This window comes from Pseudonaja textilis, chromosome 2, assembly GCF_049901715.1.
Source record: "Pseudonaja textilis isolate UNSWEBS1 chromosome 2, rPseTex1.2, whole genome shotgun sequence".
Lineage (NCBI taxonomy): Eukaryota > Metazoa > Chordata > Lepidosauria > Squamata > Elapidae > Pseudonaja > Pseudonaja textilis.
The window spans coordinates 116,223,212-116,250,678 of record NC_141991.1 but is presented as its reverse complement, the minus strand read 5'-3'; the positions used below and the strand labels follow the sequence as shown (position 1 = coordinate 116,250,678).

Here is a 27,467-nt window from a genome sequence, read left to right as displayed (position 1 = left end):
ACAGTGCATGTCTCTTTGCGTGTGAAGAGAATAAAAACTTTTTTAAAAAAAAAGTCCCTATTTTTTTATCCTGTGTTCTGTCTCAAACGAATAAAGATCTTGCAAGAAAGAAAGAATTGTTGTCTTAAAACAAAAATCAGAAGAAGCTGCCTTATGCAAATTATGCTCTTTGTCCATCAAGTCCAGAATAAAGGAACCCTCTACCCCATGGGAGGAAAAGCCAAGCTTCTGAGGGTTTGAAGGCCTTTCCAGATAGCCACATTCAAGTATTACACACCAGTTCTTAAGCCAGCAGAAAACTTTGCTGGCATAGACAGCGCTGGCCTAATGGCCAGATCCCCCCACTCAGTCACAGTAAGGAGGCTGACAAAGCATTACTTGTCCTTAGTGATTTATGGTAAGCAAGGTTAAGATAGTGATTGGACCATCGCCTTAACTTTGTTTTCCGCAGGGGCATCTGTGGAAAGGGGGGAGTGACCACAGCTGCAATTGAAGTTGCATGCATGCAGCATGCAACCATGGCACGGATACGGTTGACATCTTGAAAGGAAGAAATGAGAAAGACCTTCTATGAAGCACTCCCAAAGCTCCAATCTTTTGTGAGGTCCTGGTCTGAGCACTGGCCAAACTTTGAAAGGATCTGGCAGAAGTGGGCAGATCTGCCCACTTCTGCCTTCAATCAGATTGGGTCAATGTTAGCAGTGAATTTCAGCAAGAATTTACACGTGGTTATCCCCAGTTCTAACTCACAAAGTTCAGTTTGACATTTGGAGAAGAGAAATAGGAGAAGGATACTAATTTGAACCACCTAGATCCCCTTCTTCAGGTAAAAAGGTTTTTTCTCCAATGGAAAGCACCTTCTCTCTGTGAATTCTCCCCTTGCAATTTGGGATCCTGGAAAATGATTTGAATTTGAATAGAAAGCTTCCAAGACACAGACAAGTTTGCTTTCTTTTCATTAGAGACTTCAACTCAAGACTTTTTTTTTTTTGCCTCTAGCGGACCGTCAGTCATTTTATTTCAGTCATTCACCAGCAAAGCAAAACAAGAATCACATTTACCTTGCTGAATATGAATATGAATACAGCCCATATAGCATAGAAATTGACTAAAGTAAAACAAAGCTGTAGAATACAAAGTAAAATTGTAAATTTAAGAATTTTGGGCGTGAAATTAATACAACTAAAGTATTACACATTTTATATAAGGCAATTAAATGATTATATGGAACAAAAGAATAGTGAAGTTACGGATCTAAAATATAGAACCATTATAATACTAAAAGTCATGGTGAATAGCAGGTGTTTTATTTCTATTCAAACCATAAAGCTTTTATTTCTTATCCATTCATTTTAGATGACACATTAATTCACAGCTGATCTTTACCAATATTGGCAGGATTCTAGACTCCACCAACATATAATGTAGCAAACTTCAACCAACACAAAAGGACACCCCAAATCCAACCCATACCAGTCAGAAGCCAAAACCTAACCACAGATGAATAGCCACTTGTCCAAATTAATGTTTTTTCCAACAACGTTGCATCAGAATTTAGAATTCTTGGGAAGCTTCTTCCATGAGTGAAGCTTGACTCCTATTGATTTCCTGTTATTTTATTGGCAAAGTTGTTTTCCATTGATGTTTTTGGGACTGGTTTTGGTCTCCCATCCAAGTATCAATGAGATTTAATCCTGCTTAGTTTTTTTTCAAAATCAGCCAAGATCAGCTACATGCTGCTACTTAGCTGAGGTAGAATTCATAACTGCCCCTGAAATCCAGACACAGTGGAAATACAAAAATTTCTTCCTGCGGTTAAATTGTTCCTTTGTAGTGTCCTGTATGGTCTAAATATGTATCAAGCCAGCTTCTTTTCTTTCCAGTGTCAGAGAAAGCAGCAAAACGGGATGTGAGGAAAAGAAAGTAGACAAATGGCCCCAGTGGTGCCCATAAAAACATCTTGTCTGGCATCTTCTTAAACCTGATGGAAGACCAGAGCAAATGCAAATTGGCTTGACCCAATTTTGTAGGAATGTGCGTGCTTCTGAAGAGAATATTTTGGGGATTTGTGCTTAAATATTGACAATCATAGGAATGGCATTCTTCTAATACATCTTCCACAAAGTGGTTAACAAAAGAGAGTTGTAGTTCAAAAATAGATAAATATGTTTTGGGCCAAACTTACTCTGCTCAAAACATGACATTGTTTCACTGCTGAATATCAAGAGCTCCATGTGCTGGCCTCTGCTGCCAAAACCATAGGGGTGAGAGAGGTTTGCCTCAAAAACCTCTTGGTAATTTCTGATGGATGATGATGAATCATGAGATTTAGAGGAGTTCCCTCCGGGTCAGGACAATGCAAATAACTATGATTGCAACATTGAGTTACGCTAAGTTGAATGACATCTGGTTGAAATGCAGTTGCTACCAACTTTCCTATTAGAGAGAACCTCAGGCAGGCAATATTGAATTTCAATGTTCTGCTTAGAGGAACGGCAAACACTTGAGAGGGGATACATTATGAGACAACCATTTCTTGACTTCTTTACTCTCCAAGGTACTCAAAACCACAATTAAATACAATATGCAAGCTAAGTAGAGCAAAGCCCCCTGAACTTTTAGGAGAAAGAAACTTCTGATCCTTCCTCTGATTCTATTCAAATGCAATAAGAATGGATGGCCTTTGGGATGCTGTGGGACCAAGCTGGAGAAATGTTTATGGTCTACCCATCCATACATGCACACAAAGACATTTATATGCAAGTGCTCAAAACTTCTCCTTACTAACCTCTCCCCGTCTCAGCTGTATGGTGATCAGAGCAGATGGAAAATTAAAGTACTCCATTCCATCCAACAACCTCAATGTCCAGGAGCCTCAGCCTCCATCCAGAAGCTAAATAATCGAAGTTAAAGCTACCTTTGCTACCAACAATGATTCACAAATGTGACACTGCCACTGCTTTTGCTACAAGTCCCTGCTTTTTCTGCAAATGTCTATTGCCATTTTTTCCATTCCTTCTGTTCAACATCCAGAACTATCACAAAGAAATTAAAGCACGGGTGTCCAATAGAAACCATCATGACATCATCACATAAATGTCACAGATGATGTAATCTTCATCAATCATATCTTGATGCAAATAAAGTACAAGATATAATTCACATAATTTGTGTGATGAATTCATGGTGCACATGGTATCTTTGCCCCTGGCTTTCCTCTGCAAAGCCTCATGAGCAGCTAGAAGGAGTCAGTCTCACAATGATTATACATAGTCTGCTCACTTCCAGGCTGGATTAGTGGAATAGATCTACATGAGTTATTGCTCAACACATTTTAAAAATGCAAAAAACACAATAGTCCAGATGCTTTTGATGGTCAAGCACTTAAACATCATTGTACTTACTACTATACCATTTCTTAGTACTTCCTGATCTTAATATCCAGTGCTGGTGGTTACTTTTAATGGCCTAGTACTTTTGACCACTTGCACCCATCCAAGTGTACCACAAGTTCTGAAGTGGTCTCATCCTTAAAAATATCAACATTGGATGTCCTAGACATATCATTTTGTGTTGCCAGGCCATTCCAACAAATATCATTTCCCAATTAAGCAAACCTTGAAAAATATTCTATTCCCAGATGACATTAATGGATGTTCTATATATAGCGCTATATTTAGCTATTACTTTCTGAACTCTTCATTTAGTCACTCTGGTTTCATATTTGTGTTTTATGCATCTACTAGTGTTACACTGCTGCTGCTAGAACAACTGTTTGTTGCCTTAAGGTCATTATGGGCTAAACATTGCAGACCATATCTGTTTTAACACACTGTTAGACTGTATAATGAAGGAAGTAATGTCCTTAACTCATTGAGTGTTAGATTCCTAAAGATGCTCATTTCTTATGATGGGAGATAAATGTTTTCCTCATTAAGGGTGTGCAGAAATTGCTAGCTTTTTCCCCATTCATCTCTGGAGAATGGTAATGTAGCTCTCTTAAGCAGTGCAGTCAATTGCCACTGCATCCATGGAAATCTGCATATGCAATATATAAAAGAATCTGATGTAAGACATTTCCTGAAAAGCTTGCATTTTCTTTGAAACCGCTATTTGCAATAGAGATGTATACTCTGAAGATCCTTATCAGCGTGAGAGTGACAGGCCCATTTCCTCCATCTGTCTATTAATCAGCCAACTGTTAAAGTAATGAGAAAGGCAAATTTGGAATAGAACTCCTCCCCCAGTCATATTTCCATCCTACTGAAGAATATGGGCCACCAACTATGAAGTCTGAGTTCAGAGGTAAACAGGTGCACTCCACTAAGGCTGCAAACCAGGAAGAAGGCACACCAGGAAGCCTGCTTTCTTCCTCTCTCCATCCATCCTGTGGAATAACAGAAAAAGGACATTAGGGGCTAGTGCAGAGGGGAAAGAAAAATTTGATAGTGACCTTTGGGAGCATCCCTGCCTTTGATTCTTCCGCAGGGCACACAATCTGTATTGCAACACTTGCCAATCAGCCCAGCATGAAGCTACATATTGTTTGAACCCATAGCTTTTAGTACTCCCACTTAACCTGCTTGAGACTTCATGAAAGGCTGAAGAGTCCACAACCTAAGGTAGATGCAGATAGTAGGGAACGAATCAGTCTGCTTTTCCTTATTCTCTTATCAGCTAGAGCTGTATCCAATTCCTTTTCTCTTTGGCTTATTTTGGATGCTTGCAGTCTCAAATATGCACATACAAACTGTTCCGGACTAGCAGGCTCGAAAGCCTGCAACTCTGATTGGCCCGCGAATAGCCGATCGTGATTGGTCGCCATAGACTGATGCGATTGGCCAGTAAACGGGCTGCCGCGATTGGCCCTGCCAAGAGCGGCAAACTCAAATCGCCTTCATTGGCTGCCTAGCCACAGCCAGCCCTATATAAGGGGCTGCTGCGGCTGGGATAGCTCGCTCAGATCTGAAGTCACTAATAAAGAGCTGTTGTTGCTATCTGAGTCTTGCCTCTGTTCTCGAACCATCCTCCCAGATCTAACACTGGCGACGAGGATGGGATGCGGAGGCAACGAAGTCTATTGATTTGAACTAGCTGAAGGAGCACGTGGCTGACAGAGCGCAACGACGGCGACATGGCCAGCAGTGCTATACCACCCGCCCCATTCGATCCAGCTAGCGAGGACTGGGACTCATATATGGACAGATTTCAAATGTTCCTGGAGTCCAACAACCTCAAAGATGCCACGCCCAGCAAGAAACGAGCCGTTTTTCTAACCCATTGTGGGCCAGCTGTTTTTAAGATGGCTAAAGCCTTAGTGAAGTCAGCTGAGGTTAAAACCATGGATTGGGACACCCTTGCTCCCATCCTGCGCAACCATTATGCCCCAGCTGTACCAACTCCCATTCACAGACACGAGATCTACCAGAGGGACCAGAGTGAAGGTGAGAGCGTTGGGGATTTTGTGGCAGACCTGAGGAACCTGGGTGGTTTATGTGGCTTCGCCAATCTCGAAGAAGCCATGAGAGACAGCATCGTCCTTGGCCTCAGAGACCCAATCGTCCAGAGCAAGATCACGGCCAAGGGAGACATCTCGCTTGCAGATGCCATAGCAGACGCCACCACAGCTGAAGCCACTCGTAAATCAGCAGCACGAATGTGTCAAACCAGCGGAACCAACCGCCAACCGACCAACGATGCTGGGAAACCTTCAGACAAGTACACATTGACCACCCATCATGAAGATGTCGAGTCATCCTCAGACAGCGAGGAGGAAGAAGTCCACAGACTCCGGTCAGAACATGAGCAACGGGACCAGCGGGGTCATAAATCCAACTACCAATGCGCTGGATGCGGGGGAAACCATCCTCTATCCGAATGCAGATTTTTAGACGCCATGTGTCATTTTTGCGAGAAACGAGGGCACATAGCGAAGGTATGCAGAAACAAGAGAAATTCCAGCCCCAGACAGAGAGGGAGCTGCCCAAAGAGGAATGATGGCAACTCCACCACACAGAGGGACCGCCCTAACAACCAGTGGAACCAGTACAGCAGTCCCCGAAGGTTTAACAGCACATCCAGACAAGAGGAGGCTCATCAAACCATCACCATCGGCCACGCTTCATCACTTGATGCTAAAAAAATCCGAGTAAAGGTCACCATTGAAAATAAACCGTGCATCATGGAAGTCGACTCTGGGTCATCATTATCCATGGTATCCTGGAAAACACTCAAGCAGCTGATTCCCAACATCCGACGCCAAGACCTCAGCAGTCAGAGACTCATACTGAAAGACTATCAAGGCAACCGGATTCCAGTCGCAGGTACCCGCCATTTCCAGGTCTCTTTCAAGGGACATAATGCAATTCTACCACTCACCATCGACAGAGACCGGCCAAGTCTATTGGGCCTTCAGTGGTTTGCACCATTAGGAATCGGAATGGCTGGCATCCATCATACTGAAGACGATGACTGGGAGGGGGCCCTCGTCCACGACTTCTGAGAAGTGTTCAACGAAAGCCTAGGCAAGTACAAGGGGTCCCCTATTTCATTTAATCTTCACCCCGACATTGCACCCATTCGCCTAAAGCCACGCCGAGTTCCCTTTGCTCTCAAATCCAAAATTGATGAGAAACTGGACAAATTAATTGCACAAGGCGTGTTAGAACCCATTGACCACGCCCAATGGGAGACACCAATTGTCACCCCCATAAAGCCTGATGGGTCCATAAGAATCTGCGGTGACTACAAGGCCACCCTCAATCACGCGCTACAGCAGAGTGCCTACCCAGTACCAGTTGTTCAACATCTCCTGCATTCACTTGGGGGTGGCAAAATATTCGCAAAATTAGATCTGGCCCAAGCGTATCAACAGCTGCCAGTTGATCCTGAGACTGCAGAAGCCCAAACTATAGTCACACATCGTGGTGCATTCAAATGCAACAGGCTCCAGTTTGGCGTAAGTGTAGCCCCAGGCATCTTTCAAAGCCTGATGGAGAGACTATTACAAGGTATAAAAGGGGTCGTGCCCTATTTTGATGACGTATTAATAGCAGCACCCACAAAAAGTCAATTAGAGAAACACCTCAGAACAGTCCTACAGAGGTTCAAAGATGCTGGCCTCAAGGTTAAGAAGGAAAAGTGCCAGCTTTGCACAGAAAGGGTGGAGTTTCTTGGCTACCTCCTTGACAAACAAGGAATCCACCCTACAGAAAAGAAATTGGCAGCTATCAAAAATGCCCCAAGACCCAAAAACAAAACTGACCTCCAAGCCTTCCTGGGACTTATTAACTTTTATAACATCTTCCTACCCCAGAAGGTGACTGTTGCTGAGCCCCTTCATAGACTACTTGATAAAAGGGCCTCCTGGATTTGGGGACGTCGGGAGGAACACGCCTTTCAGCAAGTAAAAGACCTCCTTACCTCTGATGCAGTACTAATTCAATATAACGAGACACTCCCCTTGACTGTTACTTGTGATGCCTCACCATTTGGGGTGGGGGCCATCCTGAGCCACGTCCTACCAAATGGCTCAGAGGCACCAATTGCATTTTTTTCAAGAACTCTGTCAAAAACAGAAAGAAACTATAGCCATTTAGATAACGAAGCCCTTGCTATTGTCCCTGCAATTAAAAGGTTTCATGAATATGTTTATGGAAGACCATTTTCTATTATAATGGATCATAAGCCACTACTTGGCATTCTGGTGGGCGACAAACCTACTCCACACATTCTCTCCCCCAGAATGATGCGATGGTCAGAATTTCTCGCTGCCTACGACTATCAATTAAAGTATCGCCCGGGGAAATCTATTCCTCACTCAGATGCCTTGAGCTGCTCGCCACTACCTGAACCACAGGAAGACCCAGCTCCCACGCTCCCAGTACTGCAAATAGAGAAAATGCCCTCACCTCCACTAACGGCCCAGGACATCACCTTTGAAACCAAAAGAGACTCTTGTTTGGCACGAGTTCTTGGCTGGGTGGAGAGGGGATGGCCAGATTACGACCCTAAGGAAATATTTAAGCCATTTAAAAACAAACAGAACTTTTTTCACAAAGAGGGTGCATTTTATGGGGAGACCGAGTTGTTATACCAACTAAGTTACAAAAAAAAATCCTGCAAATGCTACACGATGGACATCCGGGCATCGTGCGCATGAAAGCGCTGGCAAGAAGTTACGCCTGGTGGCCAGGTATGGACAAACAAATGGAAACCTGGGTCGCCTCTTGTAACAGGTGCCAGGAAAACCACTCAGCCCCACCAAAAGCTCCACCAGCAGAATGGGAAACACCCAGGGGTCCCTGGTCTCGCATTCATATTGACTTTGTGGGACCTACTAGAGGCCACACTTTCTTAATAACTGTAGATGCGTATTCTAACTGGCTTGAGGTCAATAAAATGAAAGCAACCACTACTGAGGCAGTCATCAAAAAACTGAACAGACTCTTTGCCACACATGGCCTACCAGATGTCCTGGTCTCTGACAATGGGCCCCAATTTACTGCCTTAGCCTTTGAACAGTATTTAGCTGAACGGGGCATCCGACACGCACTCACATTGCCATCTCATCCTGCGGTGAATGGTAGGGCTGAACGAATGGTTCAGTTTACAAAGAAAACCCTGCAGAAAATGGAACAAGGTAACATCCACGACAAAGTCACTAGAATGCTGCTCCTGCAACACATCACACCAAACAGTACTACCAACAAGAGCCCAGCTGAACTCCTGATGGCCAGGAAACTCAGATCGCCTCTAGACCGTTTGCACCCTGCTTACACCCCGGAAAAGCCCCTGGGTTCCAGCAGCAAGCACCGTGCCTTTAAGGTAGGAGACCTTGTATTTGCAAAAAAAATTTCTGGGGATCCCCTCTGGATTCCTGCCCAAGTAACTCAAGTCACGGGTCCCCGCTCCTACCGTCTACTCACCACTGATGGCAGAGCATGGAAATGCCATATTGACCAGCTACGTTCCAGACTGACCACAACGTCCACCCCTGACCCTAACTTTGACACCAGGGGGGGAGGGGAAGCCGTGAGCCCAGAAATAGAACCAACACCTGTTTATTCTGAATTAACACCGAGATCACCACACCATAGCTTGCAATACTCACCAGATGTAGTTGAACCTGGGCAGACGAACACTTCACCGAGAAGCAGCAGCCAAACAGGTTCAGCAAGCCAGGGGAGCGATAGCAGTAGCAACGAAGCTAAGGACTCTATCACCCCGGGGGCATCAGAAGAGAGCCCTAACCAGACACCGGTTCACCGTTCCTGTTTGATCCGGCAAGCAGTCCATCTAAACCCGAATTTGAACATGGACAATTGGAATTGCGTAAGTCAAGTAGACAGGTGCAAAGACCTGCCTACCTGCAAGACTATATTACTCCACCCCTTAAACGGAGCCGAGAGGGGAGGGGTGTTCCGGACTAGCAGGCTCGAAAGCCTGCAACTCTGATTGGCCCGCGAATAGCCGATCATGATTGGTCACCATAGACTGATGCGATTGGCCAGTAAACGGGCTGCTGCGATTGGCCCTGCCAAGAGCGGCAAACTCAAATCGCCTTCATTGGCTGCCTAGCCGCAGCCAGCCCTATATAAGGGGCTGCTGCGGCTGGGATAGCTCGCTCAGATCTGAAGTCACTAATAAAGAGCTGTTGTTGCTATCTGAGTCTTGCCTCCATTCTTGAACCATCCTCCCAGATCTAACACAAACCAAAGACCGCTGTCAACCCTGAAGCTGCTTGGGAATATCCTATGTGGCCCACCTACAAAGAGGAAGAAAGTTCACCCATGAGACTATTCCAGATGAAAAGGCTACACAGAAGCCTATCTTTGACTGGAGTAGATTAGCACATCATTAGTGTCCTATTGTGGAATAGAGGAGACTTCTAGGCCTCAGACTCATTTAATTCAGTATTGACTACACTCCCTATATGTAACTTTCAAAAGAATCTTTTAAGAACTTCCTTAAAGATGGTGAAGACTAAACATGGGACTTTCACCATGCAAACATGTTCTATATCAGCAGACTATAGACATTGACCTTACAAATTTCTTCAACAGTCACCAGGTGAGAAAAATAGGACAAATTCACAAACAAAGGAACATTTCACCAATTATTATATTTGCCTCCTCTATCCACTTAGGAAGGTTGGAGGCTTCAAAACAGCCAATTGGTGTTATGGTTGTTGTTATTTGACAGAGACTGATACAGATAGGCATTGGCCTTATTGGAAGGGATGAATTAGAGTTTTCAGCTTGTTTTTGATACCTTGTGCTTCCCCATCCTCTCTTTCTTTATCCAGATACACTAAACATCTACAAGAAAAATTGTTAACTTCTTGTACTTCTAAGTGCTGCAATCCAATACAGGTAGTCCTCAATTTACAATCATTCAATTTCAGTAAAAATAGAAAATACTGAGATGTGACATGTTGGTAAAATTCTGTGAATATAAGAATATTGTCTATTGTAAAAATCGAAATATATACTTGCAAGTTATTTGAATTTTCAATCTTTTCTTAGCTGAAAAATATAAACAGAGTCAAAACTGAATAGCATTTGGATGGATACTACCCAGAAATAACACAGCTATAATTTAAAAAAATGGGGGGAAATCCAGAAAAACACCACAATAGCAATCCACTTTCAAATTATTGCCAGGAAAACAACATGAGAAATCTACAAGGTCCCCATGGGTCAAGCTCAAATCAAGGTGCCCTTTCCTTTAACTCTACAAATGATTCTGGCTTCAACTCCAGCTTAAAGAAGAATATGCTACAGAAGAATTGCAACCAAAGTATTTGGCTTTTTAGAGCACACCAGTAGGTTTGAAACATTTAATTAAATGGGCTGATTGATTGGTTCAGGGAAGGAACAGAGTTCTTCTGGAGAACGGGGGCATTCTGGATGTGTCATATTAAGTGTCTGATCTCCACAGGATTTTATTAAAATTGCTTATGTCACCCAGAAGGTTACAATCAGGACCTTCGATGAGCCAGCTCTGGGTCACTAGAAAGGTCAGTGCCTGACTTTGCTTTGGTCAGAAGGTCCATGGGGCAGGCAAAGCAAACACACTGAGGAACTCCAGCCAGAATTGGGTTTTGACCTTTTTTGGCCTTGGATGTCCATGGTGATCACAACTTCCTGTGTTTTGCCTAGGGATACGACTTCAGAAATCTGGGAGGAGGGCAATAGGACATAGGAAGTGCTTGTTCTCTGTCTGAACAGGCTGGGAGAAGAAAACGCTTGTGCATCAACAAGGGCTGGGCAGAAAGGCAGTTCACTTCAAAGCAGCCCCTCATTTTTCACCCTTGCATTTAACAGCTACTAGATGGATATTTTTAGTAACCGTAACTAATACACGAACTGATGGATCTGTTTCCTCTGTCAGCTAATCAATTGACCAATCAATCAGCATTAGAGCACCGAAGAGTTTTTCACGATAATTCATTCAAATGACCATCCTGCTCGGAAAGTGCATCCCCACAATCAGTTAAGCAACCAGAAGCGTTGCTTTCAGCCAATGACTTTCTGAAGGGGAGAGGATCTTTGTCTAGACCATAATCTCATTCACTTTTCTTTCTCTAGATACTGTAGCTGGATGAGTCATTTTGGAAAACAAAGTAAGTTAACCTTTTTTAAACCTACAGTGAGCTTGCGCAGAATTCTTAAGGTTGGGTTACTTTTTATCTCACTGTTCCTTTGTTAATTTTATTATGGACAGGGAAAGCGTTGCTCAGTTTTTTTGAAGAAAACCTCAAGGAAGACTGTCTATAAAATAAGCAATTCTTCATTATACAGAAGATGACCCTGGCTTAACCTCTCACCCTTTGGCTTTCTGCTCCAAAGTGCCACTGACAATGTAAATCAGCATTCAACAACTTGGCAAGTTGGACTACATGAGTTTTTCAGTCTACCAAAGTCAGCCAAGGCCTTCTGCATATCCTGCGACATGAAAGACCTTCTCTGTTACAATTAGTTCTAGCCTCTCAGAGATGCATTCCTTTCCCTGATGATAACTCAGCATCTTCTGTTGATGGTTTTGCTCCTCAGCCTTCTGATAGCCCTGGAGTTTGATTGATTGATTGATTTGGTGGCTAGCTTTCTACCTGCTGCTGCTATTTATTTTCAGCTTGTTTTTCTTTTTTCTTTTAATGTGAGTGTTTCACCATTACTATGTTTGCTGATTCAGGCATTTTATTAAATTATAAGGGCAGAATAGAAATACTATGATAAGATAAATATATTGCCATGGTTTACTAAATGGGAAGAGCTGTTAAGAGACTATGCCTGGTGAGTGAAAAAGTCTTGATCAAAGGCGCCATGGGACCATGTGACAGCAGCTGTGCACATTTTCATTTCAACAGGGCACAACCAATTGCACGGCCAAATATCATGTATTAACAGGAATGTCCAGACTAATGTCTACCCTTCTTTGGGGGGGGGGAGGGAGTCTGATCAATAACACATGTGTGATTGACAGTTGTGCATATGTCTAAAGTGATTCCTGACCACCCACGTGCAGTGAGTAACATGTCCTATCACTGTTGTGTAATTGTACTCTGTCTGCTCTTCATCCACACTTGGCCCCGTTATTATAAATGCGGCTACTTCAAAACATTCTTTAAGGAGAAGATAAATCCACAGAGAAGCTGAAGAATAGAGTTGGTGATTAATGATTAATCCAGAGCACCTTGCCAAGCTCTCTAGAATTAGCTTCCTCCACCCGTGTCTGTAAACAAATATAGGTCAGCTATCACACCTGTTGTTGCAGAAAAGATGATGGTGGAAGGATTTTTAGACTAAAGTGCTCAATAAAAAAGAATTTTTGTTGATGTTTTTAAGGGAAAGGAACATCATGCTTGTCTCAAGTTCTCTGAGGCAGTGATCCAAAATAAAAGAGTATTTAGATCAATTTGTATATATATTAACTAATATAAAGAGGCATTGTTAGAGTAGGATGATCCCCAACTTTCAAATATTTTTGGATATGTAAGATTCTGGTAGGTTCAGGTTTCTAGATGTCTTGATGTTGTTCAGTTGCTAAGTCATGTCCAACTCTTGCAATCTTCTGGATCATTGCATGCTAGGCTTCCCTGTCCTCCATTGTCTCTTGGAATTTGCCCAGATTCATGTTCATTGTGTTAATGACACTATTTAACAATCTCATTCTCTACCATCCGCTTTTCTTTTTGCCTTCAACCCTTCCCAGCATCAAGGTCTTTTCCAATGAGTCTTCTCTTTTTATTTGGTGGCCAAAGTATTTGAGCTTCAGTAATCTAGATGTCTAGGTGTTTAGAGTTTAATGAAAGACAAGTACAAGTACATTAATTCATGTAGTATCACTGCGTGGTGTTTCCCAAACTCAGGGAAACAAATACTATTTTCTTAAAAATTAGCCAATCTCAAATCTTGTTTTCACAAACATGTAGCTTTCAACTCTCCTGTACCAGAAGAGATGTATCTGGAGTGTTTTTTCCTTGTGAAATCTGAAGACACCAAGTATTTGGAAGTAACAGCAATTTACGGGCAGATTTTGGCCTACTGCAAATATATAATTCAATTATAGCAAATTTCAGTGTCATATACATCAGTTCATGCACTTTTGCATTATGCCAGTCTTCAGGATTGCAAGTGGTGATGCAAATCTTTTTTAAAAGAATGAAAGAGAACATCATTATACAGGTGAAACTTGAAAAATTAGAATATCTTGCAAAAGTTCATTTTTTTCAGTAATGCAACTTAAAAGGTGAAACTAATATATGGGATAGACTCATTACATGCAAAGCAAGATAGTTCAAGTCGTGATTTGTCATAATTGTGATGATTATGGCTTACAGCTCATGAAAACCCCAAATCCACAATCTCAGAAAATTAGAATATTACATGCAATCAATAAAACAAGGATTGTACATAGAACAATATCGGACCTCTGAAAAGTGTAAGCATGCATATGTACTCACTACTTGGTTTGGGCCCCTTTTGCAGCAATTACTGCCTCAATGTGGCATGCCATGGAAGCTATCAGCCTGTGGCACTGCTGAGTTGTTATGGAAGACCAGGATGCTTCAATAGCAGCCTTCAGGTCTTCTGCATTGTTCGGTTTCATGTCTCTCATCTTTCTCTTGGCAATGCCCCATAGATTCTCTATGGGGTTCAGGTCAGGCAAGTTTGCCGGCCAATCAAGCACAGTAATCCCATGGTCATTGAACCAGGTTTTGGTGCTTTTGGCGGTGTGGGCAGGTGCCACGTACTGCTGGAAAATGAAGTCAGCATCCCCATAAACCTCATCTGTGGAAGGAAACATGAAGTGCTCCAAAATCTCCTGGTAGACGGCTGCATTGACACTGGACTTAATGAAGCACAGTGGACCAACACCAGCAGATGACATGGCTCCCCAAATCAACACAGACTGTGGAAACTTCACACTGGACTTCAAGCATCTTACAGTGTGTGCCTTTCCATTCTTCCTCTAGACTCTGGGTCCTTGGTTTCCAAATGAGATGCAAAAGTTGCTCTCATCAGAAGAGAAGCAACAGATCAGTTCTATATTTCTTTAGCCCAAGTAAGACGCTTCTGATGTTGTTTGTTGTTCAGGTGCAGCTTGACAAGAGGAATACGATATTTGAAGCACATGTCCAGGATCCGTCTTTGTGTGATGACTCTTGATGCACTGACTCCAGCCTCAATCCACTCCTTGTGAAAGTCCCCAACACTTTTGAATAGCCTTTTCCTGACAATCCTCTCCAGGCTGCGGTCATCCCTGCTGCTTGTGCACCTTTTTCTTCCACACTTTTCCCTTCCACATAACTTTCTATTAATGGGCTTTGATACAGCACTTTGGGAACATCCAACTTCTTTTGAGGCTTTCCCTCCTTATGGAGGGTGTCAGTGATAGTTTTCTGTACAACTGTCAGGTCAGCAGTCTTTCCCATGATTGTGCTTCCTACTGAACCAGACTGAGAGACCATTTAAAGACTCAGGAACTCTTTGCAGGTGTTATGGCTTAATTAGCTGATTAGAGCGGGACACTTTGAGCCTAGAATATTGACCCTTTTCACAATATTCTAATTTTCTGAGATTGTGGATTTGGGGTTTTCATGAGCTGTAAGCCATAATCATCTCAATTATGACACATCATGGCTTGAACTATCTTGCTTTGCATGTAATGAGACTACCTCATATATTAGTTTCACCTTTTAAGTCGCATTACTGAAATAAATGAACTTTTGCACGATACTCTAATTTTTCGAGTTTTACCTGTAGGACAAGCAGACACCATGGCTCAAACAAACAAGATTTTTTTGTGGTGGTGGTGGTGGTGGCAAGAATCCACCTCATATAGCATCCTGAGCCAATTTGAATAAAACAGCAGTAAAAACTTTATGGGAAACATTGGCACAAAAGAACAGCTGGATGGAATAGCAGCTGCTTAGCCAAAGGGGTGTGGCCGAAAATGGGTTCTATCTGAGAGGCAATTGGAGGATTATTGCAACCCGCATGATCCAGTATGTTAGCAAGAGGTTGGAAGGCCCAACTGAGGGTGACTTAAAGGATCTTAATTGTAACCATTGGAAAGCTAATGGTAGTAAAATTGAAATCTGAAAACCTGTTGAAATTTTACAATCCAGTACTCCCCTGAACAATTCAAACAAACCGACTAAATGGTCTCATGAAAATATATGAACTGCCTTATACCAATACAGTATATTGATCTATCTAACTCAGTATTGTCTATGTTCATGTAGTGGTGGTGGTGTTCTCCAGCAGATGGATTTTTCCCCTCTGCCATATGTTTATGTAGAGAGGAGAAGAAGTTAGAAATCTTTGCCTTTCCCTGTTCATGCCTGAGCCTTAAGGAAAGAACACCTTCTCTCCTCTGACATTAACAGGTCGCTACGTGTTTTTACCATTCTGAAAATGCCCTAAATTGTTTTATCCTTATCTACAACTTTTTACAGGCCACTGACAATCTAAATTCAATGTATCATAGCTCCTACTTCTGGTCTCTTGCTCCCTCACTCTGTCTCCCTCCCTTAACCTGTTTAACGCTTTTAAGTTCAAGGATTTGCAAAGTAAATATTATAAAAGATGAAAGGTAGGTCTGAGGAAATAAGCTTTGATAAGAAGCTTTTTATGACATGCAAACTCTGTTCTGACCCTCTCAGCTTGAAAGGCGGTGCTAATTTTAAAAGCCTTATATAAGTATCACCCTGAAATAAAATAATGGCTAAATGATTTAATGGATTGTCAGGCAATCCATTAAATATAGCATGCAAAGCTCCCAGTAAATTGAAATTTAATTTTAGTGTTTGATGAACCAATTTAAAATTAAAAGGAACTGTGGGAGAGGAAGTGATTTGTAACAGGTAAAATTAGGAATTTCCTATGATTCTACATACTTCCTCCCTCTTCAGACCTCTACCCTTTTGTCACAAAATTTAGATATGAGTTTCAGATCACAATCATTTTTGCTGCTTTTGGAGAAATAGCACTTTATCAGTACACATAGTATCATTTATTCATGTCCATTACTTAAATTAATTTCCAAACATCTTGATAAATTATGTTTTCTTAGAACAGATAACTTTCAGACTTGAACTAATTGATTTATACATGAAGCAAGGTCACAGAGTTTTAACTATATGATTGAATGAGCTATAAAGGATTGGAAAAAAAATCTAGTTCATTGTTTCTCAATCTTAACAAACACTGATCTAGAGGATTACTAGAATAGCAAATCTTTGCCCCCATCTGGTAGCTGTCTGTTTTATAGGCTAATAAAGGTTTTTAAAAATTCAAGCTTGACTCTTGGTGAATTCATGAATGCATCTGTATAGTTTTCTGGGCAACAGTATGGAATTATCTTCTTCCAAAATTTCTTATTTATTTTTTAGCCTAGCCTACAATCTATTGCTTTCTAATGATCTCCCACTGAAGTATTAACCAGATCTGACTTTGTTTTCATTTTCAAGACAAAGTTAATTAGATGTTGCCAGTTAGTTATTCTGAACAAGCTATATTTCACTCGTTTCTTACTTAACAGAGTCCATAATGGTTTAACTCACATAAATTAGAAACAAACATCATACAATGTTTAGTGTGCAAAGAGAATACTTCAGTATAGCAAAGGTTTTAGTATATTTCAAGCCCATATTTGTCCAGAGACTGAGAGCGAGGCCCTGTCAGGCAGCTGGTGAATGAAAATAGCTCCATGCAGCCTTTCTATTTATGCCAGTAGGCACAGGAAGCAGACGAACCTTCTGCTTCAGCTATAGAACAGAAGAAGTGCCTGGAAAATCCACCAAATCTTTGTGTGTTTTAGAAGGCAGTGGCAACATCAGAAAGGAATTAGTAGCCACAGTCATGTGGTAGGACAAGACCAGTGGTGGGATTCAATTTTTTTTAATACGGGTTCTGTGGGTGTGGCTTGGTGGGAATGGCAGGGGAAGGATACTGTAAAATATCCAGTCAGAGGTGGTGTTTGCCGGTTCTCTGAACTATTCAAAATTTCTGCTACTGGTTCTCCAGAACTGGTCAGAACCTGCTGAATACCACCTCTGGATGAGACAGAAACAAAGAGAGACAGAGACAGAGAGACTCAGGTTCTTCATCAACTAAGAGGAACAGAAAAGGTGCCATTAATCACTTCCAGAATTTGGCTTTTGGAACAGAAGAAATTGAAATAAAAGGGAAAAAAGCAGTAGCAGTGACTTCACAGAAAGACAATTTCATTAAGACAGGATTGGTGTTCCTTCTCCATCTCAAAAGAAGGAATGTGAAGGCACCTTAGACAGAGAGAAAAGGAAACATTTGGGTGACTGTAGATCTTATTTTATAGAATAGCCCCCTGTTTGAAGAGCGATTCAGTTCAACTCTGGTATGAAATGGAGTAAGAGTCTTCAAGTTCCCCTTCTATAATGAGTTCCTGGAGAGAAGACAAGCAGGCAGCCCAGCCTGTAGTTTTCCCCTAAAGGAAATATTCCATATTTTTGAAAACTGTCTACATGCAGATGAAATCACAGATGCAAACCTGCAAGCCACCATTTTACATAGATGTAAAATGTAGATGATAGGCCAGAAAGCCAAAATACAGGTTTGTGGTGAGAACCTAATACAAGATCAGAGGGCACCAAGGTCATTGGGACCTTGTCCTCTTTGTTTGGACCACTTTTCACTCTGAAAGCCTGATCTAGGAAAAGGTGACTAAAAATAGGGACCTTGGCAAGGGGGATTCATAAAAAAGGGATAGGATTAAGTATTAGGTTTAAGAGTACCTCCTCTAAGATGTGTTGCATCCCAAGATTCATGTCATGAGATTTAGGGTTCTCGTCATTTCTTACATGAAGATTATAGCATATGGTGTGCATGTATAATGTTGCTAGAAAAATTGTTGATATTCCTCTAGTGCTGCAGTTCTCAACTTCAACAACTTTAAGAGGTGTGAATTTCAACTCAAGTACTGCTTCCAGTACCTTTTTGTATTTTAATGAGAAAAATCAGGTTCAACCACTTGCGGCATCCTTAATCTTTAAAAGGGGAACTGAACATCAGTTAATTTCAGCTACATTAGTCTGAACTATGCTCCCATATCCAAGGACATGAAAATGTTTGTTGATCAGAATCAATAAATCCATTTTCAATCAGTGACCCTGCGGGAAAGAGTTTGCTTTAATTCTGAGGTCTCCAAACTTGGCAACTTTTTAAGACTTGTGGACTTTTGACTCCGAGCATCCTTCAGCAATACTGTCTGAGGAATTCTGGGAGTTGAAGTCCACAAGTCTTCAAACTTTGAGACCCCCGCTTTAATTTAAGTGAAATGGTAACATGTCCACTTTGTTGCATTCTAGAGGTGTGCTCAACTAGTATGCAATATATACAGAATTTTCCTTCTCAGATAGCATGACAAAGAAAAGCTAACATATATCATATTTAAACATTGATGTGAAATGAGCTGTAGACAGCCAATGTTCCAAATTAGCTTTAAATATAGTTTGTTTGCTGAAAGTAATGGTGGCAGCTACAGTAAATAGGACAAGGAACTTTAGTTCCACAACAAAATAACTAAGGTTCAGATTCACAAGAACAAGTTTGCATTATTTATTTTGTGAACTTAGCTCAGCTCAATGTTTTTTAAAAAATTCTGAAGCGATCAAAGGTTTAAGGGGTTCACTGGAATGTAAAATCCCAAAATTGGCCTAATGTACTTTCTCAGATTATTTCTATTGGTCATTAACTTAATGGAGAGAGCGAAATTTTAGGTGATTACAAGATAGAAACAGCAGCCATTGTGCCTCTGTTGTACATTGCTTCTACTTGAACTTCGTGTGACATATACAATATCATCCTGTGAGTAACATCATCATGCTGCAGACAGATTTCTTTCTCCATCCCAATGAAGTGAGCATGTCAAAATCCATTTATTCTCTGCATTAGGCCAAAAACACAGGAACAATGGAAGGAGAAGGAATGGTAATAATTTTGTCATAATTCCGCTAGTACCCTGCACATTGCCTCTTCCATTCTCCCTCCCCCTTTTATTGCATGCCTTCAATTTTAGGCTATATTGGAGATTAGCTTTACAGAGACACAAAGCCAGCATTGTGGAACTCTCTCTGGCTGCAGTATGGACACTTGTTGAAGTCCTGCTCTGGTCAAACCAGTTTTGTCAGATTCTGTAATACTGCCTGTTTATTTTTATTTTTATTTTATTTATTTATTGACATTTTTCTTAATATCTTGTTTTTCTTGAGTTAAACAAAAGTTGGCCATCTTTTTGCAGCCAGCAACTTTTTGTAGTTTTGGATTTTTTTTTAACCAAAAGGACGATATAACAATTGTCAAGAGGATTGTAGCATTTCCACACACACCAGAGTGGGGGGAGTGCCAATTACAGGAAGTAGTACACTTGCAACCAATCTTTAGTGACCGTTCAAAGTTACAATGGCACTGAAAAAAAAAGACAGATGACCATTTTTCACACTTGTGTCCATTGCAGCATTTTGAGAACTTCACTTTCACATCCCGGTGCTGAAATATAAACCTGGATATAATGATGCATACTGAACTTTGAATTTATCGGTGACCTGACCTAATGATTTCTTGAAGATATTGGGGGTGGGGATGTTGAAGCTTCAGGTACTCCACAAGTAAGGGACTGTAGCCTTGACTGTAGCCCTCCTATCAATACCAGCTTGAAATGACCACTGAGGAAGGAAATGAACTACTGCAACCTACTGCCTTCCACTCCTAGCCTCTTCTGCCACCTCAGAAGGAACTGTGGTCAACCATATTAAAAGTTGCTCAACGATCAAGAAGTCAAAGGACAGTTCCACCATTCATCTCCTTCCAAAATAGGACTGCTGGAGGGCTATTGGCAGATACAGAGAAATAACCTTTGTCCTCCCTTATTGCCAGGATGTAGGCCCAAATATGGGCTCTTGTCATGTTTTCATTCATTCTATGCTCAGAGCATCACTTCTTGGCTTCCTCTCATGGAGTTCCTCAGAAAGCTGCACCCTAGGATCAGCCTACAGAGAAACTGCATAGGAGCAATCCTGTCCAGGCAGGTCACTGGAACCTACTCCTGGCTGCAGCTAATATTGTTTTTGATGGTGAAGATGACAATGGTTATAACAATAATGATGATGGTGAAGATGAAGATTTCTATAAATTAATTGCTGCAGTGAACTGCATAGCCCTTCTCCTTGAATGAGTAAAAAAGAAGCCATATTTTATATTACATCAATAAACTAACCAACCTGTCAATCAGCTTCATTGATTATTATTATTTTTAGAGTTACAGCATAGGCATCATTGTTCTGAAGATTGCTCTTGGGAGGGCGGGGTTTGATTTTGAAGGATATTTTATCTCAATGTGTCAGAAGAACTCTTACTCTCTGGCTTTGCAATCCACTTGTAAGCCTTATTTTTGGACTTGTGGGATGAAATATGAATTTGTGACAGTGTTTCACATTGTCACAGAGGCAGTGATGTTGTCCTGTCCTCAGACCTTCTTCGCCATATGGAATTCTTTAGCTCTAGAACCTGGGAATCTTGGCTCTGCCTATTGCCTAACCCATCAAGGAAGGTGATAGAAAAATAGAAAAAAAAAAGTGGGATGTCTGAAAATTCCATGCGGTGTTTCAACTCTGAATCAGATTTCTTTCTTCCCTTCTTTACAATGCCTTTCCAACTCCCAACTCCCCTCCCTCCCCTTGTCCTTGTTTCAGGAGCTGGCAGCTCAACTATTTAAGAACTTTCTGAGGAAACTCATGGACTTTAATCCGATTATATGTGCACCGGCTTCCAGAACTTTGCTTCCCCACTCCCAACCTCACTCCCTTATCCATCTTATTCAGGAGGCCTTTTCCAGCTTGAAAAACTATTGCTCATTTTTGGCAGGGGGCCCTGCAACTTTCCTCCCCCTAGTAGAGATTTGGGCAGTGAATCAGCTACCTGCAGCTGTTCTTCAGCCTGCCACCCAAGTGCAGGAATTTTGACTAGGAATGTTGCAATGTATGTTGTATCTTTTGGAAGGACCGGTTTAAAATCATGGAAACCCTTTCGCTGCCTCAGACATTTAGACTGACTTTAAGCCTTAGCATCCCCTCCCCTCTTCTTTCCCAAAATTAAACAATAGCAGAGCTTTCTCTCCCCTCCCCTCCCCGCAGTTAACTCCCCTACTGTTTTGGACAGCAAAAAAAAAAAAATTCTGGCTGACCTGTGCGGGTGCAACATGTGAAAATAAGGAGGGGGGAGGAAATGCATCTGGCTGCCTTTAAGCCAGTGATGTGTCAAACTTTGTTATTAATAAGGAAGTTCCATAGCTAACATTTATATATCTTGCTCATTTACCCTTAGAGCAGTTAAGGTATCAGTTTTGTTCAAGTTCTTTGCCTATCCTTGGGTATGTGTGTGTGTGTACACACATCTGTATCTGAGTCTCTCTGTGTTAGTCTGTTTTTGTGTGTGTGTGTGTGTGTGAGAGAGAGAGAGAGAGAGAGAGAGATCAATCTCACAGTAGGATGAAAGGAGGAAGTGAAGGAGAAGCTGTATCAAATTCTGAATTCCATAAACAGATAGACACATAAGTTGGGAGAGTCCTTTGAGAAACTAATTGGTTAAAATGTCACTCCGAGTTTTACCCGGTAAACTGGGATGCACTTATCTTTTCAGGGTGATTTCAGTGGTGAGGAGTTCTCTCTTGCTGTGCAGGCTATAGAACTGCAAGGCCAAGATTGGTCTTTCAGATGCCTTGAAACTTTGCAAGACAATGTTTTTTCTGCTTTACTCTCAATTTCTTTTTGCAGTCCTCTTGAGCTTCCTTTATTGTTGTGAACTAATGGGAAGGAGGAGGGGGGTGCCTGTGTCTTAATTACACTCTCTCCATCTTTTTGTGGCCTCCATGGCTGCCCACATTTCTGAGTCATCTGAATATGTTCTAAGTTCGTTTGTGGTACATTTGTATAATGGAAAGTCAGAGAGGCTGCAACTTACCAGATTATTGTGCAATGAAGCATACACGCACGTATTCTCTCTCGCTCTTTCCACAAACACATTGGGAGTTGCATAGCTAAAACTCCCCACCAGATCCATGAGAAATCCATTGAAATTGTTTCCTGCCTGGAAAAAAAAATCTAAATTTAAAAGCAAATTCATCTCTATCAAGCTGAATGAGAATGGGAGCGGACACAAAAAAAATTGGTATCTTCCAAACACTCCCCTCTCAATGACCTGACAGTGCTATGTGCAGGCTTGCCTACTTAGAGGTGCCAAGAATGTATTGGTTTGCCTTTTGATTAAAGGCAATTGATAAGGGAATTCACAGACTTTAAAGAAACATACAGTAGATTATCCATAGGTAGAAAATGAGAAATGAGCCCTTGTATGTTGAGCTATTATGACTGGATCTAGCCCCTTTCAAAGCATGGACCAGACTCTGGGCTCACTAAAAGCATTACATGCCTTCAAAACATGCCCTGGATCATAGATAAGACTACTTTGAAGCATGTTTCATACTTTGTCCTAGAATAGGAATGAGATACATTGACGTTTGTGTGTGCAGCATTTTTAAACCACACTCCAAAAGGGAACCCAATTTGTAGAGGGAAATATCTAACATTTCCCTTTAAATGTTGTCAGATATTTGAAAACTGCAAGGCACAACATAATCCTAGCCTTCAGAAGGATCAGATCTTGAAGAAGGATCTGACATTTTAATTCTTCCCACTCTAGCTCTGCAAAAGAGATGACGAAGTTCATTATCTTGGCTGTCCATTTTTCAGCTCTCTCCCAAATGCTGTTCAAAGAAAGATAATTTGCCTGAAATCCTTGGCTGTCTATAAAGGCAAGCAAAAAAAAAATCAGTTGGTGGGAAGGGCAAGTATATCTTGCGCTTGGAAGATGCTAAAGAAGTACGAGACCAGAAAGAAAAAGAAGGAAGTACGGGAGAGAATCCAAAACAATAGACTTCTAGCTTTTCTGCTATTTCTTCTATCACACAGATGAATCAGTAGAGTTGTTTTTCTATTTTTCAAAAAGTTTATTAAATTTATCACTTTGTCTACCCCATGCCCAAATATTTATGGGATTCTTAAAACTGAAAGAGCCTTGTCAATAGAAATGCTCCGTCTGTCTTCCCTAATCGAACTCTCCTGGTGCTTACTTTGTACCAGGTTAGTACTTTTAAACTTTTCCCCAAACATTTTAAAGAAAACCAGTTGTCCCATTGTAGAATATTATTTTGCTGGCTTGATCATTTATCTGTTAAATATATTGTATTATTGATATTATTTTGATACATGTTTTCAGTTGGTTGATACTCTAAAGCTGTGGTGTCAAGCTCACAGCCCGTGGGCCAGATGCATCATGTGCTGGCCCTGCCCCCGCCTGGTTTAGCAAAGGGAGAAAAGTCCCGATAAGTGATGCCACCTTGACACGCAAATTTGACTACTCCAAAGCGACTGCAGTTGTGAGAAGTAACTAATACTTGGCACTTGCAGGAAAGTGATATCCAAATAGATCAAAATGTCTGTTCTGACCCAAACCCTTTTCCAATAAAACAAACACGAACCAAAGGGAACAGAAACCTTTTAACGATTCTTACGAATCCCCAGTTAAAAGTCTGCTGCAAACTAATTAACTCTGATAAGCACAAGCCTCGCCAAAACTGTGCAAGACTGCAAGAATAACAGATAAGAAATATTTCGCAACACAAGAGTCTTCAAATACCAACTTAAGATACTGCAATGTCCACGAGGCTGAGTTTCAAAACATCTTTGCTTCCTACAAAGAATGTTCGCTTCACAGCTGGCTTTTATCTTCTTGAAGGAGGGGCCATTACCTTGCAGCCTTACTCCCGAGTCGCCCATGCTGCTGCAACTGCTCTTTCCTGCGAGCAACCCTGCGCGCACATGCACTTGGCACAGCCTCATCGCTGCTGCCAGCCCCCATAATCTCTGAAGGCAGCAGTCCACTCCCTAATGGTTCTGGCCCCTCATCTGAGTCCTCGCTCTTCTGAGCTGTCCACACCTGCTGCCGGCTCACCACAACAATGTGACATTGGAGCTTGACCTGCATTTTAACTTAATTAATTTTGATAAATTAGCCATATTCATAGGCACATTCACAAATATCTACATAAACTGAAAGAAAATTAACTTAAACTAATTTTAACATTGAATATTCTCATTCAATTCCCCAAGCATTTATAAGGGCATTTTGATAACCTCAGCAACTGTGCTGCCCTGTTCCTCCCCCACTCAACTATGGCTTCTTTTTATGTAACTTCTATATAAACTTTTATATAACTTCTACAGGTGTTTATTCAAACCCACAGACAGTTCATCGGAAAGCAATCCTGTTTCATAGGTCTGGATTTCAAGGTCAGTACAGAAAACTTAAGTCACAAAGTCCAGGAATCAAATGAGCCAGGCTACACAGCATGATCACACAAGGCACAGAACTGGGCACATTGCTCCAACAACACTCCAGTCCTCAGGGACTTGACTCAAGTCCTCCTTAAGTAGGCAAGGTTGCCTCCCCACAAGTAGTCTAAATGACTGGCATTGTGTCTGTCTCCTCTCTGCTCTACATGTCCTTGGATCAGGAGGAGGGGTGTAGACTCCACCTTCTCCTCCTCATTGCAAACAAGTGGCAGCTGCTCCCAGTCCTCACCTGGAGTCTCCTGACCAACTTGCTGCAGCTTGGCTCCTTCAGCCTCAGCCTGTCATTGGTCTGATCAACCCAGCTGAGGCTGCTCCATTCTGAGCCCCAATCATGACCAATATTCTTTTTCAATAGAAAAAGCTGACCAATATTCAGCTCCACACTTTCCTCTCCAGATGCATCCTTCCTCCTCTGAACTTGCCTCTGGAGAAGGGTTTGGGGGTGGATCTATGACAGCAACTAGTGAAGGATTGAGACCCAGCAGCATCAGTGTAATTTAATAAGCCAAGGGTGTTCAAACTTGGCAAGTTTAAGACTTGTGGACTTCAACTCCCAGAATTCCTGAGCTAACATGACTGCAGGAGGAATTCTGGGAGTTGAAGTCCACAAGTCTTAAAGCTGTCAAGTTTGAAGACCCCTGTAATAAACAATGAAAGAAACTTTGGATTTCATTAAGGTCTGGTTTAGAGAAACATTGGCTCAAATGGAACACATTTGATCAAATTTGCTCTTGAAAATAAATTGAAAATAAATTTAATTGCCCATAAAAATAATGAATTAAAGCAGGGGGTCTTCAAACTTGACAGCTTTAAGACTTGTGGACTTCAACTCCCATAATTCTTCCTCCAGTCATGTTAGCTCAGGAATTCTGGGAGTTGAAGTCCACAAGTCTTAAACTTGCCAAGTTTGAACACCCTTGAATTAAAGGAAAGTTAATACAGGCTATGTAAGCTGGAGAGTCCTATCTCATCTCATGAAGAGTCCTATCTCATCTTTATAACTCTCCTAATGGGATTAGGGTCATAATATGAAGTAAAGTCAAATTATACACTGAGATGGTCAAAAACCTGATGGAGATGAATATCAAGAATGTTCTCCAACCCTTACCTCATTTCCCTTGGGAAAGTTGACAACTGCCATATTAGTTCTTCAAATTGAAATAGTTTAGTCCCGATCAGTTATTTCACTTAGCCAGAACAGAACACTTAGTGCACCATGGGAGCAGCAGCAATACAAATACAAATAAAAATTGACCAATGCCATTTTGTTTACAAACAAAAAATCATGCTCTGCAGGAAAGATGTCAAAGTCCTGTTTTCCAAGAGCTGTATTTACATTCAGAATGACAAACCCTGGTGTTTGTACAAACTTACACAGTCAAGTTTGAAGGAATTATTTAAATCCTCCATGGGTATATAGTGAGTGAAGGATTATCAAGTCTGATAGAAAAACAGGATTGAAAAACTATCTAGAGAAATCAGAGGTGGGATCTGACCGGTGTCACTACTGGTTCAGTGATTTTACATTTTGCTGCATGCGTGTGTATATCGTTGTCATCTAGCTGCCTGGACAGCTGAGCAGCGCTATGCGCAGGTGCGCAGTGGTTGAAAAAGCACCTTTTTCCTGCTTTTTTAACTGCAGCTGTGGTGCGCAAAGCAGCTGCCGTTGAAAATGCAGGAAATAAAAGTCAGGTAACAGCCCGGGCCGGTGGGCCAAAACAGCAGCAGACATAGAACCAGTTCTATGTATGCTCTCTGTTTGCTGCTTTTCAGAGCAACTGATTCTATAGAAGTGGACAGGACCAGTAGAATCCCACCCCTGAGAGAAATGACAACCAGAAAGTCCTATAACCGATCCCCACTCATCCTTCTTCTAACCTTTCCAAATAAGAAGAATCTCTCTAATACTTGTGTTAATGAGCAGCACACATCAGACAGCTGCACTGAGTTTGTGCACATGACCAGAATTTGAAGATTGGCACTTGATTAGCTCATTGCAGATGGCATTAAGAATGAAAAGGCAACAAAGACAATTCAGTCACCTGCCACCAGCCTCTCACCCCCGCCACAATCTAAAATAATATTGGCATAAATAACCTGAATTTTTATTCCTTAGGGAAAAAGGGGATGGGAGGAAGGGAAGAAGTGGAAATGCTTTAGTCATCTCCTTGACGAGGAAACACTTCAGCCAAGAGAGGATTTGTGCTTATGAAATCCTGTTACCATGAAGTTGTTGCTTCATGTACTTGATATTTCCTCTCTGGTGGGACAGCTGCTGTCACTAATCCAGCAGTGCCAACAAATTCATATAGGCCAACATGTGCTTTCATTACAGGCAAGAAAACAGGTTCAAGAGTGTCTTCCTTCATTCCAGAGATAATGTCCTTTTTTAAAATTGTCCATGTATCTATGTAACCAACAGACTAAATAGATAAAAAAATAATATAATAAATAGGAAGAGTTAAAATTATATAAACAGCAGCATTTATTGCATAGCAAAACCCAGTAAATGTAG

General features: G+C 41.5%; 1 protein-coding gene across 1 annotated transcript; it reads right to left on the bottom strand.

The window, feature by feature from the left end:
- Positions 1-991: 991 nt before the first annotated feature.
- LOC148127037 (uncharacterized) lies at positions 992-26,158 on the bottom strand. The gene is made up of 3 exons (XM_087925019.1): positions 26,061-26,158; positions 22,503-22,628; positions 992-4,387 (listed from the first exon to the last, which is right to left on the bottom strand). Exons 1-3 carry the CDS (start codon positions 26,091-26,093, stop codon positions 4,202-4,204), a joined length of 345 nt encoding a protein of 114 aa, XP_087781145.1. The 5' UTR covers positions 26,094-26,158; the 3' UTR covers positions 992-4,201.
- Positions 26,159-27,467: the final 1,309 nt, after the last annotated feature.

Coding starts and splice junctions, on each gene's coding strand:
- LOC148127037 (XM_087925019.1), bottom strand. CDS start 26,093: ATGGCAGTTGTCAACTTTCCCAAGGGAAATGAG. Junction 22,629..26,060: donor ACTTTCCCAAGGGAAATGAG/GTAAGGGTTGGA, acceptor TTTTTTTTCCAG/GCAGGAAACAATTTCAATGG. Junction 4,388..22,502: donor CTTCATTGCACAATAATCTG/GTAAGTTGCAGC, acceptor GTTATTCCACAG/GATGGATGGAGAGAGGAAGA.